Below are 13,209 nucleotides of genomic sequence, written 5' to 3'. Positions count from 1 at the left end.
AACCGCTATTTACAGTTGGTATGAATTTGTACTACTTCAATCTCATTTAAATGTTCCCCTTTTTGTAAAACACTGCCTCATTATTGATCACTCTATCCTATTTCACATCACACAAAGTAAGCCATCAGTGCTACTACATCTACTGTACTGTGAGTACCATGAGAAATCTGGTATTGCAGCCATGGCGCATTGTTAAAGCCTATAACAGGGTTAACTTTCTTTTCAATCATTAACCTACCATTTTATTTGTTGAGACATTTACTTTTTGTGATGGAATGCTCCACAGATGGCTATGCAGGAAGTTTTTTTCAGCGTAGATTTATAAATATATATATATATATATATATATATCATGTTTTCAGACTGTTTCCCAAAGTCTAAAATGTCTTCACATCAGGGTACATACCAAATGACACTACAACAGTATCTCCCTTCTGTTGTTCAAACTGAAGGATATCCCTTGGATTGCATGTATGTAATGGACAGTGGGATCCTACTGTAGGTTTCTTTTCCACAACTTTGTATTGGCTCAAAGAAGAGTTAACAGGCCAGCAAAACCACTGCCTTCCAGCAGCAAGTCATTTTCTTTGGCAATATGAATTAATTTAATTTTGTTACATTCTGTCATGGTAGCTCGTCATTTGTGGTCATTACAATAACAATGACAACAGTAAAATATCCACAAAGTTTCTTCACTGCTTGGTCCAGCATCACTTCTGTTTTACAGGCTTAAAACATTTCAACCTGCAGTCCAACTATCATATCATAAAGACAGTGTCCCCCTAATGATGGCAATCCTCAGTATCAAATAAGCAATTCATAATAGATACTGAATATGTGAAAGATTTCCCGCTGTGCTATACTTTTATCCTCCACCAATGTTAGTCAATTACCATTCCACCAACCAGACCCTAGATAAAGAGGATTTACAAATGTGCTCTTTTTCCATTTTAAGATTAACCCCTTCTCCACATACTCTGTGGCTCCGGTGGTGATGTCCTGTTTAAAAGTAAATATTGTTGGTTGACAACCGGCCTTCTTTTTTGTTTAAGCCACAAGTTCTTAAGCTTCACAAAAAATCCATTGGACGTGTTTCAAAGAACCTGGTTATTCAAAGAAATAAAATCCAGTGCTCAGAAGTGTGTTAACACTGCTGGAACTGAAATGATTGTTTGCAGCCATCAGAATCTCAAGGAGGCATGTATTTGTTGAGTTGCTGCTTGGTGCTTAGATACATGTACAGGCCTTAAGAGTCATCAAGGCCCAACCCAACAGGAAGCCAATCAAATGCTGATTGTCTAATGTAAACAGATATAAGAAAATGGACTGTAAATTTTCTTTAACCAGATTGGTCAATATGAGGTCCCTAATCTCTGGTAAAGGACCTTGAATGTTATCATTCAAACTGTATATTTAATCTCAATACTCAATCAATCCGCTAGACAATACGTAAATGCAATCTTCATTTATGTATTTTACCTTTCTTTAAAGACAATCTCAGTTCTAGTACACACCCTCTGAATGTTGTCTGTTAATGTAGAGAACAGTGTTTGCTGTCAGTGGCAACACAGTAACCACAAAAGCAATAGCAACTAGTGGCAGTTTGAATGACAAGTTGTAGAAATCAAACAACTGGATGCAGACCAATTACTTTCAACTTTATTTCCCGCATATAACAACACAAGCAATGTGCTCTCTTCTCTAATAAAGCTAGAAGGCTTTGAATAACAATAAACACATTGTGAACAAGCTGAACCAGCATTGAAACATGTAGGCTACTAGACATTTTCAATGACTAAAACCTTTTTTTTTTTTTTTTTTCACTTTGGCTAATAAATAAACAAATACATGAACAAGCAACATTTATTTTTTATTTTTTTTGTATTGCGTTATTATTTAAGTTAAGCTACTGAAGCCCGAAGGCTACCAGACCGCATAAGGAATTCTGAGGAAAATGGAAGTCCATTAGCAACAAAAACTAGTGCTGCATAAAATCACGTCAAAACAAACAGAAATGTTTAAAATGTTTGTTTTTTTAAAGACAGACATTTTTCTAAAAGCAGTATTATCCTCATAGAGGGACTGTCTGGTAAGGCCCTTCTCGTTATGTTATTTAATGACACAAGGCGGGCCATACCGGGTGGTAAAGCCCTCTTCCTTGGACTCTACTGCTTAATTACAACCCAGTAAATGAATATGGGAAGTATGTTCAGCACAGTTACTGATAATCTGTTGCAGACTGTATTTGTCAATTATTAGAAACTTGCTATTAATAGAATTTAGCAGAAGTTAAGAAAGTGAAACTTACCCTGTAGACTTTATTTTGCTCATATTTAACATCTAACTTTGCCCTTTTTAACTTAAGTAGCTTCAAGTTTCTTTTTGTTGTCTTTTTCTAATTGCCTGCCATAGACAAGCTGCAGGTTAAGCAGTCAACTTCCATATCCAAAATGCTTTGTCCTAAATCAAATTGTGCGAGTTGAATCACTAACTAAATGACTCCATTATTTACATATGTATTACCATCACTATGTAGATTTTACATTTCCCTATATGAATGATGTGTAGTAAACATGTACTTTATACCTTTGGAACCAAATACCATTAACAAATCTAATAAAGTGTGTGCAGGTTCTATATTGGAAAGTAAGAGACACATAAAATGATGGCAATAAAAATACTGGGTAAGATTAACTGGAAAATGTTATAATACCAGAGTATTACTATCAGAACAACTAGCACACCACGTGATTGCCGGTAATGGCAACACACTAGATTGGAATAGCACAGTGGACCTGATACAGGGGCTCCCTGTCTGCACTGTATGTATAGTAGCATTGCACTGCAATGGATTATCAGTGTACGTACTGTGTGTTCAACCATATGCCAAAATATAAAAAACACCCCCACTGTGGGACCATTCTACCAATAGCAGCCTCATACCAGAATAGCTACCCTAGTGCTACAATTTAATACAGAAGTATTCCTAGAGATGACACAATTAATTAATTATTGATTGCCATTATTCTGTGAGACTCAATTAAACAGTCCTTGATGACTTAATGCCTTAGTGCCCTATTTGTTGCGCTCATGTATTAGATTATGAGCACAGGCTTGCTTTCAGTTGTTTTTCTTTTTCTTTTTTTTTTTTAATTCATGCATTACCCTGCTATTAGTTTCATAAGAAAAGAACATAAGAAAAGTTGGAGAATGAGAAAAGGCCATTCGGCTCATCAAGGCTTGTCCCTTGTTAGCCCATTTTCCCCTACTGGGGGGGGGGGGGGGGGGGGATGACTCATTTGCATTGGTTTTTGTGAAGTGTCTACACATTTTTCCCTTTGCTTTTAAATAATAAAGTGTTCTCAATGCATCCACTGTCAAGGTTTGTCTGATATACCTGAGCTGACTGCAACTCTATTGCCTCTGTCTACACTGAAGATTCTGTAAACTGCAGTCAAAATACAGCATGTCAGTCAAATTGCAGTTATTTTTAAACAGTCTGGGCTACTGAAAAACAGCCTAAGTATCGCCCTACCAAATGCAAGCGCCTTCTTACCTTGTAGTAGTTCATTGAAGCAGAGACAGGAGACACGGTGTCTCAGTCTGAAGTAATAAGATTGTAATGAGTTCTACACTGCAGGTAACCTAGCAGCGCTGTCCCGATGGATACCTCATTAAAGTCTTGGGTTCCCAAGGCGATTGCTATTGTTTTCAAGCAAGCACCATTATTTTGGTACTGCAGTGTTGTGTACTTCTCAGTATATGCAAGCACAGCTACCTGCAATTACTGAGCTATTCACTGGTGAGTTCACACCACGAGAGCAGTGGTCTAGGGTGTTGACAGAATCGTGTGTAAATGTTTAAGTGTGATCAGAAATACGAGGGTAAAAAATAGATGTTCTTTTCCTTAGTGATTACGCAGTAGTAACTGTAACAGTGACAATGTTATTTATTTAATATAATGTGTTTATTCACAGTCTCTTGCATATACACATTAGGGTTGTACACATGTACTCTTGAGAGCTTCTTGCTATGGTTTATGTGAGGGGATACCAACATTCCCAATATGTTAAAATTTAAGGCATGCAAATTGGCTAAAAGGACTTTCAAGAAAACTTCAGCCAGTATTAATAAACTGACTTAAACAATCTTGTCTAAATGTGAGATGAGAAGCGTTTAGCTATGTTAATGCAGACAGGCTATGCTTGCAGTTAGGTGCGATGAATTGCAAATACACACTGATGGATTAGCTAGTGGTGTAAAGGGCAGCACCCAAACTTCAGTATGTTTGAAATGCAAGAGGGGAATGTAAAAAGCAATATGGAGAAAAGAAATGTCAAAGGGCATGGAGGATATTTTGTTAAATAAATAAATAAATAAATATATAATTATATTTTTCTGCATGTATTTATTTTTGTCTGTCTTTATTCTAATTTACATGTATTTGTTGATTCATTTTTGAAATTATGTTTGACCCCTAGATTCATTAACAAATGAATGCGATCGTAAGAACCACAAGTAATAACATGTTTTAATTAACCCTTTGTTGCACACTGTATAACAAAAAATGCAAAACTGATCAAAATTGGTCAAACCTCAAATTAATCATTTCCAGGTAATGCCCCTTTTTTTTCATTTAAATTAATGATTAAAAAAAAAAATCTTACTGTTAACACTATAAATATCTGCCTGGAGGGAGACCTAAATTGATTGCCTAGTGTACTAGACAAAATGCACCAAACAGTTCAGACTGCTAATAAAAGAAAGAAAGATCTGGGCCCAGGGCATTTAAAAGTAAATTAATAATCATGTGGTGTTAATTCTCCCAGCTGGTCATTAATTACCAGAAAAAGCCCAGGATGTTTGATATTACTGCAGCAAAATGTATATTCCACCCATAACAGTCTCCTCTATTACTGAGAATGCTAGTAACAGTGATAGGATCTAAACAAGTGATAATGCATCGTGTTAGTTTATAAATGCATGGCTCTATTCCAAGTCAAACAGCGTTGCCATTAAGTTCCCAAGCCATGCTCTCGCTCTCTGACTAAACCCCCTCAAGCCTCTGGAAGCTCAAACAAAACTGTATGCCTGTTTACTCACTTCTTACCACCTCCTCTTGTGTACAGACGTTTGTGTTGAAATGCCAGGCTAGAGCAATGTTCCCGAGTGAGGCTATTATAAGAACTGTTTTCTATGCATGCAATGCCAAGTGTGTTTGGGAAGGTATAGCAACAATCAACACTCAATCTCTACTTCATTAGCCACAAAATAAACACAAGCAAAATAATAAAAGCTATGGGTTTCAGTGATGTTTAGCATTACCAGAATGAAATACTTCCAATTTTGTTTAACCTTTTAATAATGTATTTAATGTTGCTATAATATCTGTTAGCTTTCTTAAACAATGATCTTTTTTGTAAAATGGTATTATAAATCAGGACAACTTCTCAATGCCTAATCCTGTAATTGCGTCCACAATTCTGCAATCCCCCAAAAATCACTTATGTGATTTAAAAACAGTATTTAACCAGAGAATAAAAGCATAAGCAGGTATCACAACATTGTGCCTTGCTGGGTTTTGACGTTCGGCTGCCTTGCTTTCCGAGTGCCAATCTCAATACGCAATAAGATGTAGGTTACCATTGGTAACCGCCACTGATTGAAGGTTGACATGAATGAGGGAGTCCAAGATTTTCCTGTCAATCAAATTATATTTCTTGTAAGTGTTTTTAGAGTATCATGTCTGAATCCTTTTAACTAGTTTATTAACGCAGTACATTCAAATGTAATTCTGGTGTTTTGTTTGTTGAGTATGGTGAAGTAGTACCCCTAAAATATTTAAAGCTGTTCTGTAATATTTGTACACTGTGCACTTTATTCAGTATAACGCTTATTTTCCCACACAAAAGTGCTGTGCACACAAACACAGTAGTTAATATTATAACAGTAACAGAATACTAAACAAAAGTAACTCCAAAAAATAGTCTCCAATAGCAGACTTTTAGCAGTCTATGAAAACAGTTAACCAGGCCCAGTATTAGGTAAGGCCAGATGTAATGTTTGTTTAAATATTTGATGTTTCTAAATAAGACACAAACTGTTTTATTATTTAGAGTAGGGTTGTAAAGTTACTTGCAGTAGAATGGATATGTGTTCACAAAAACAAGTTTCTTTTACCCTTAGCATTCTAACTTAAACCTCTTTACCATATTGTAGTTTTAGCTGGGTTACTGTTTAACCAAGGTGAGGGGAATGCAGGTTACAGAACTCTGTCACTGTGTACAGTCAAGTCCCTGCCACCTGTTCCAGAGCACCTGTCGCTATGACAACTGCAGCTACAACAATGTTTAACAGCTGTTCTTCCTGTTATATCTGCCTTGAATTACAGAAAGCAGTCAAACGTACTGAGTGCTTTATCACAAGGTGAAATAAGATTTAGAAGTCTTTCACCTCAGGTTTGGTCACAAGTGAATTTAGTGGTCTCGGTTTATCAATGCACAAAATAAACTGTTCTTGCTTGAAAACAAAAGCTAACCCTACCGCTGTGGGAACCCAAAAAACAATGTAGATATATTAAGACAAAGCTGTTTTGTGTGTGTAAGTGAGCTGCCCCTCACATGATTAATATGTGCAAATTCCTGACTGTGATGTACAACATGCCTCCTTTTTTTTAACCTCAATTAATCACCAAAAGGAATTAAACATACTCTCTCTAGCCAATTACGGTGCACTAAACACACACACACACACACACACACACATAGCAACTTGAACATCTTGGTAACAGTGAGACTGATTCTTTTTAGCTTTATGACGGTCAGAAACATAATGTTCACTGATAATATGATTATCAATAATAATTTTTAATACAATAAATAATCAAGATTAAACTAACTATCGTTGATAACAAGATGATCAATTATTGTTCCGACCATAATTACACAGGTATCTAGACTTACAGTACAAGACAAACCATCTGACGTTCTCAAAATAGGAACAGAACCGATTATCCTAGATTCGTTTTATACAGCCGCAGTGCTACTAAATTGTGAAACGGAAATAGGTCAAGGTCCATTTTCCTACTCTCATAATAGAACTAAAGATTTGATTTGTGGGTAAGCAGCTTGTTATACGATCATGGTTATGACTTATGTTTACTCACGGCTGCAAAATCCTACTTTACTGCAGTATACTTGAGAAGCGATACAGTACAGTATTTTACTGTCAGGACTACCACTACATCTAAACATCGATGGCTTACTTATTCTCTGTTGCGATGCAGATCTCACAGTTGTTCATTAAACAGAGATAGATGCAAAGCTCTACAATCCCCCTCCCCTCTTCCTCCTCTCCGCGCCATGCCGCAATCCCACTCCCTCTACAGGCATATCACACAATAACGCTGCTGTACTCAGTATATATTCAATGAATGTGTATTCACTTTATTGAAACACATTTTCACTAATAGAGAACACAAAAAACATACCTGTACAATGCAGTGGCGAAGTCACATTTGATTACAAAGTGTTTCCTGCAGCATTGCACTATCCACGCTGCGTACGTGTCTAATCACGAGAGATGTGATCAAATTCAAATTCAAAAACAGTTTTTATTGGCTGTACACGTCATTGCACTTAATCAAGTACCATATTACATGTAGTCAGTTTGCCCTGAAATGATTCCCATATGCGGATTGCTTGATTCTTACAAGTGGATTATTTTACATTGGTTGGTATAGGATTGATTTGGTCCCAGTGGTGCTGATCACTATATTTGGTTGATTCTTATATCAGTGATTCTTATAAACAGACTGCACTGTTGTTACAAACAAACATTACAGCACTGGCTTGGATTAGTCTTCAAAGAATTCTGTTAAACAGAAGTCGTGCCCGCCATCTTCTGCCAAGCATCCACATGACGGTGTTGTCTGTGTAAGGTAATGGCAACAGAGACCAGAATGCATTTCAATTGCATCTTTAATTCTCTTGATTAGTCGAGACAGCAACTGCAAAGACCGGCTCTGCTAGTCTGCCTGTCAGTGCTTGCCCACCTTTCAGGAGCTCTAGAACAATAGGAAGCAGGGCTCAAGTTACTCCTGAAGGGCATGTTAACCGGCTTCCCCATAGCGAAGGAAGATGAGTGACAGAGCTCAGGGCCTAATGCCACCACTCACCAACTACCATCTCCCAGTATTAGTGCAATCAAACAACAAAGTTCATTGCTCAGAAACTAGTATCTACCTGAAATGGTGCACTGCTACACACTATATTATTGACATAATTAGGATTGCTTTCACATGACTATAGTGTGTTACAATATTAGCTTTATAGTTTGTTATTGTAAAATATTAACATGAAACACCAGAGAGAGGTGTTCGGGTGCCAATCACCCCTGGTGAGGGTGAAAATGAGGTAGAAGTTGGGGAGGCAGCGGTAAACAAGCAGAGAGATAGGGTTATCTAGCATGCAAGCTGATAAAGCTCCATAGTTGTGTCTGCTTGACTTTTGGGGATGGTTGCAAAAATGTTCCTGTCAATCATATTTGCAGACGCATTTAGAGCTTCCTGACTGAATCTTTGCACAGCTTTACATTCCTTTGTTTATAGTTTTGTTTTGCTTGCAGGAAAGCTTACCTGTGATACAGGCAGAGGTAGCCCCATTAAAGCGTGGGCAGACAGCTTCCTGCTGCTACAACTATCTCAGGTTATGTAAACAAACTCCAGTGTCCAACAATGTCCCGTTCCTGATGTAGCAGAAAGCACAGAAAACTATACAAGTAACATGCACACAGGAACCAACTGTGCATAACTGAAAATTAGTTTTGGACACTGTCCTCAGTCTTAAACAACTGAACTGGAACAGTTTAGAAAAATGTAACAGTGGGTAATTTACTGTATCATTTTAGTCTTCTGATAAAGTGCAAGGATCTGCAACACAGATAGAACTTTTAAAATAAATGTATTCTCAGTTTTTCAGTAAAGTATTTTCCCCATTTAAAAAAAATTCCATAATGCATTCAAAAAACACCATAGTTTCCTGTAGTATACGGCAGCACCTGACTTGGTATACAGGAAAATATAGTGGTTTGTGTCTGCATAATACATGGGTGAATTAGGTATTTCATAACAACAACAATAATAATAAATCACTGCGAAGTTACGGCGCTACATAAAAAGACAATGGATAACTATTTTCAAAATAAAGCTTATATCAAAAGATGCCACTACCATCTTTTTAGATAAGGATTTTTCCGATACTAATCTTTGTCTGATACTAGTCACTGATATAAAAAAAAAAAAAAAAAAAAAAAAAAATAGTAAGGCCTACGTTATATTACAAACATTTACTTAGCGACAGTTGTCCAATTGTGTGGATTCTGACAAAGGGCAGTAAAATCCAATCATAAGAATAAATTAACACTGTACTCTATGTTTGTGAATTGTCTTGTCAATACCCCAAATAGACCCAAACAGATCCAAAATCAAAACAAACTTCCTGTTAGAAATTGGCAGACACACAAAAATGCACTTCCTTCGTCTCGGTTGGCACCATGCCCAATAACAATCTCTCCACTACGCTGAATCATTTTCTTTATACTTGAACTCTAAAAGCTATGCGTGTTGGTAATGATTCAAATACGCAGGCAGTGAGCGAAGCGAATTTTAAGCGATAAACTCCGCAAGTTTCATACGGAAGCGCATGGCTGCCAATCGACCTTTTTTTATATAATTATCACGTCAATACGATATAAGGATCACAGTTGGCAGCAATGGGCTTCTGTAAATCCATCATTACTTTTGCTATAACATAAAATGTGTTCACTCACGCAGAAAGACGAACTGCAAACTCAAAACAAGTCATCCAACTTATATAAACGTTTCAGCGTATAATTAATAGAGAGTACATTAGAAATTATAACGTACCTATAAAAACGCAGGAAGCTCGCTCATCTGACGCTTGGGGTAAAAAAAAAAAAGTTTTCTTGTGTGGTGGTAGAGAAGTCTGTCGTTGCTTGCCGCTTCAATGAACAGACTGAAAATGCAAAGTAACTCTACACCCGAACTTCCAGCCGGGGAAATTAAACACCACCCAAGGAAAAACTTGCAGGTCGAGACGAGTGCACATCACATCATGCACTGCTTAATGCAATTCTGTAGGCAAACTGTTTTGAGTGCTGTTGGGAAACAAAGCCCGCTTCCACCCTGGTTAAGCAAGCAGGCACAAGCCAAGCAGCAAGTGTTGCCCAGGCAACGTAAACGTTTATAGCATCGTATTTATAGCATGCACCGCCCTGGCTTGCTCCTTACGTGAAATGAAATCTGATTAAATCTGTCAGAGTAACTAATCGTCCATGGCCATTGGCATTGCAATTATGTACATTAGTTTATGTACATATGCATTTACATACAAACTAACTATACAGCATAATTCCCATAAATGCTCCAAGCTAAACGGTAATAAGCAGATACATATAACTACCACTTATCCTACCAACGTGGTTATAGAAAACTCTAATTTCTAATGAACTGCTAGATGGATCAGCAAACGTGTGTTCCTCACCAACATTAACAGTTATTGTAGCTAACAAAGTAATACCAAAATTTTACTTGTTTTGCATGACATGAGTTTCATAGCTCTCAAATGTACAGTTTTGAAAGAAGCATACGTATTTTTAGAAAACATCTAAAAATCTCAATTATATTTTAATTTCAATTTTATTCTCAGGATAGCTGATACACTTGTACTTCCTGGGTCATTTCACCTCAGCAGTATCTTCTGGGTCAAAGTGTGTCAGTCAATAGGGGAAGCAACTGGTTGATTAATAGGACCATTTCTCCCTAGCTTGCTTTAAAATAAAAATAATAAACTTTACTAACCTGTGTTTCTTTCAAAACTATGTATTTGAAACCTATACCACGAATATATGTGCACAAGAAGATTTATGGAAGCCTATCGTTAGCTACAATACCTTTAAAAGTATTCTTCCCCTCTTCCTCCCCCACTGCTTATCTTTCGATCTCTATTCTGCTTGAATCCACCACCCTCTCTCCCTCCTCATCCACCAAAAACTTTGATGTCACCTTTGATACCTCCCTCTCCTAGTCTCAGCACATCTCTACTCTGGCACTCTCCTGTCGCTTCTTCTTCAGCAACATACACAGAATTTTTCCCTTCCTCACAACTACTCCACACAGCTCCTAGTTCCTGCCCTGGTATTGTCCTGCCTTGACTACTGCAACTCCCCCCAGATCATCCAAAACTACTGCTCGCCTTGTCTTCTCCCTTCCTCGTTTCTTCCACACTACACCGCTGCTCTGCTCTCTGCACTGGCTCCCGATCGCTGCTTGCATCCTATTCAAAACTCTTGTACTTGCCTTCCGCTCTCTTGACCATTCTGCACCTGCCTCCATCACTTCTACTACACCCCTACCTCTGGCAGGCTAGCTGTACTCCCCCCCCCCCCCCCCCCCCCCCCCTACCCAGCCTCCAGAGCCCTATCCTTCTCCACCCTTGCCCCTCAGTGGGGGAACGACCTACCCACGGATATCAGGACTTCTCAGTCCCTGACCATCTTCCAGCACCTGCTCAAGACACATCTGCTCAGATAGCATCTGTAAACACTACAACTCTCGACCATGCCGGACTATATGGCAATAACTGCTCTTAGTCAAATTCACTCTTACTTATAAGTTACCATATACTTTATTTTGCTCTTACTTTCATATCTGCTCTTATCTGTATTATGCTACTCTGTAATGTGATATTTTATAATGCAAGCCTTTGTATTGTGATAACTTGAAACAGCTGTAAGTCATACTGGACAAGGGCATCTGCTAATAAATAATAACAACACCAATAATGGGAAGAAGACAACTACAGCTAGCATCGTTTTAAAGGGGCCGTGTACTTGCTTTCCATGAAAATTAATCGTACAAAGTATGTGATGTCATCCTCTTACACAAATCTTTTACCCTTCGTGCACAGAGCTTCTGTTGCATAGCTCTGGAAAAACAACTATATTAAAAAATTTTATCAGGTATAATGATGACTTCTGCTGTTAATTTTTAATTTTTTTTGACTGACTAACTAAAACACTGGGTCATCTGCAGTTTGTTCATTAATAAAAGTGTTTTCACTGTACAGAGGCAGCTGGGGTCCAGGGGGCTGACCTCAGTGGTAGAAGCACTGTCCAGTGGATCTGTTTCTTGTTGGAAGCGATACAAAAAGCTTGCTCTGCGATGTTACCATGGCAAATTTTTCGATTACTTTATTATTAAAGTCAGGAATGTCAGTCATCATGTCTTTTTCAATTGATAACATGGCTGAAGCATTTAATCATTCTGTTTTCATACATAAATGTTATATATGTATGTGTGTGTGTGTGTGTGTGTGTGTGTGTGTGTGTGTGTGTGTGTGTGTATATATATATATATATATATATATATATATATATATATATATATATATATAGTGATGTATAAATAAGACAATTTTATTCTGACACTCAGACATGACAGAAATTGTAATGTATATTTATTTAAATTTAAGTTGTTCCTGAATCTAAATCAATCCCAAGTTCAAAGACTGAGAACAGGAAAAAATTAGAGTTAAATGGAAGTCACAATTAAGGCCAAAAAAAAATAAACCTTCTAATTAACAGTGAAGTAGATTTCTATTTTATTTTATTTTCAGGAACCAGCATATCATCTATACAGACCTAATAAAAGACTGACAAACTACAACAAACAGAAAAAAATATCAATTTAGAAACACTTAGTAATAAATAAATAAATAAATAAATATAAATATAAATATGACTGACACGGCTATCAACAAGATTTAATTTTTTAATATATATATTATATATATATATATATATATATATATATATATATATATATATATATATATATATATATATATATATATATATATATATATATATATATTATATATATATATTGTACGATATATTGAATAACCGATTACCATATATTGTACGGTATATTGAATAACCGATTACCCCAAACATAGTATTGCTCGGTAAATTTAAAACAATAATTATAATAATAATAATTACCGAACACAGGATGAGTAAAGCATTGCTGAAGAGCAGGAGCCTCGGGAGAAAAAAGGGACAGACGGCGCAAAATAAAACTGAAAAAAAAAAAAAAAAAAAACCTAAGTTGAACAAATAAGACAAACA

General features: G+C 36.8%; 1 protein-coding gene across 2 annotated transcripts in view; it reads right to left on the bottom strand.

The window, feature by feature from the left end:
* Positions 1–10,207, bottom strand: part of dzip1l (DAZ interacting zinc finger protein 1-like) — a 37,432-nt gene extending 27,225 nt beyond the window's left edge. The window contains exon 1 of one of the 2 annotated variants that reach the window (XM_041264128.1): positions 9,926–10,207. Coding sequence is in view for 1 of the 2 variants with exons in the window: in XM_041264127.1 (XP_041120061.1) it covers positions 239–241 (3 nt within the window). In the remaining variant the exon portion in view is untranslated. Of the gene's footprint in view, positions 1–238; positions 331–9,925 lie in introns of those variants that run through there. The other variant, XM_041264127.1, reaches the window with a different exon arrangement.
* Between the last annotated feature and the right edge of the window lie 3,002 nt (positions 10,208–13,209).

Source organism: Polyodon spathula, chromosome 11 (assembly GCF_017654505.1).
Source record: "Polyodon spathula isolate WHYD16114869_AA chromosome 11, ASM1765450v1, whole genome shotgun sequence".
Classification (NCBI taxonomy): domain Eukaryota; kingdom Metazoa; phylum Chordata; class Actinopteri; order Acipenseriformes; family Polyodontidae; genus Polyodon; species Polyodon spathula.
This window is presented reverse-complemented; position numbering and strand designations above follow the sequence as displayed.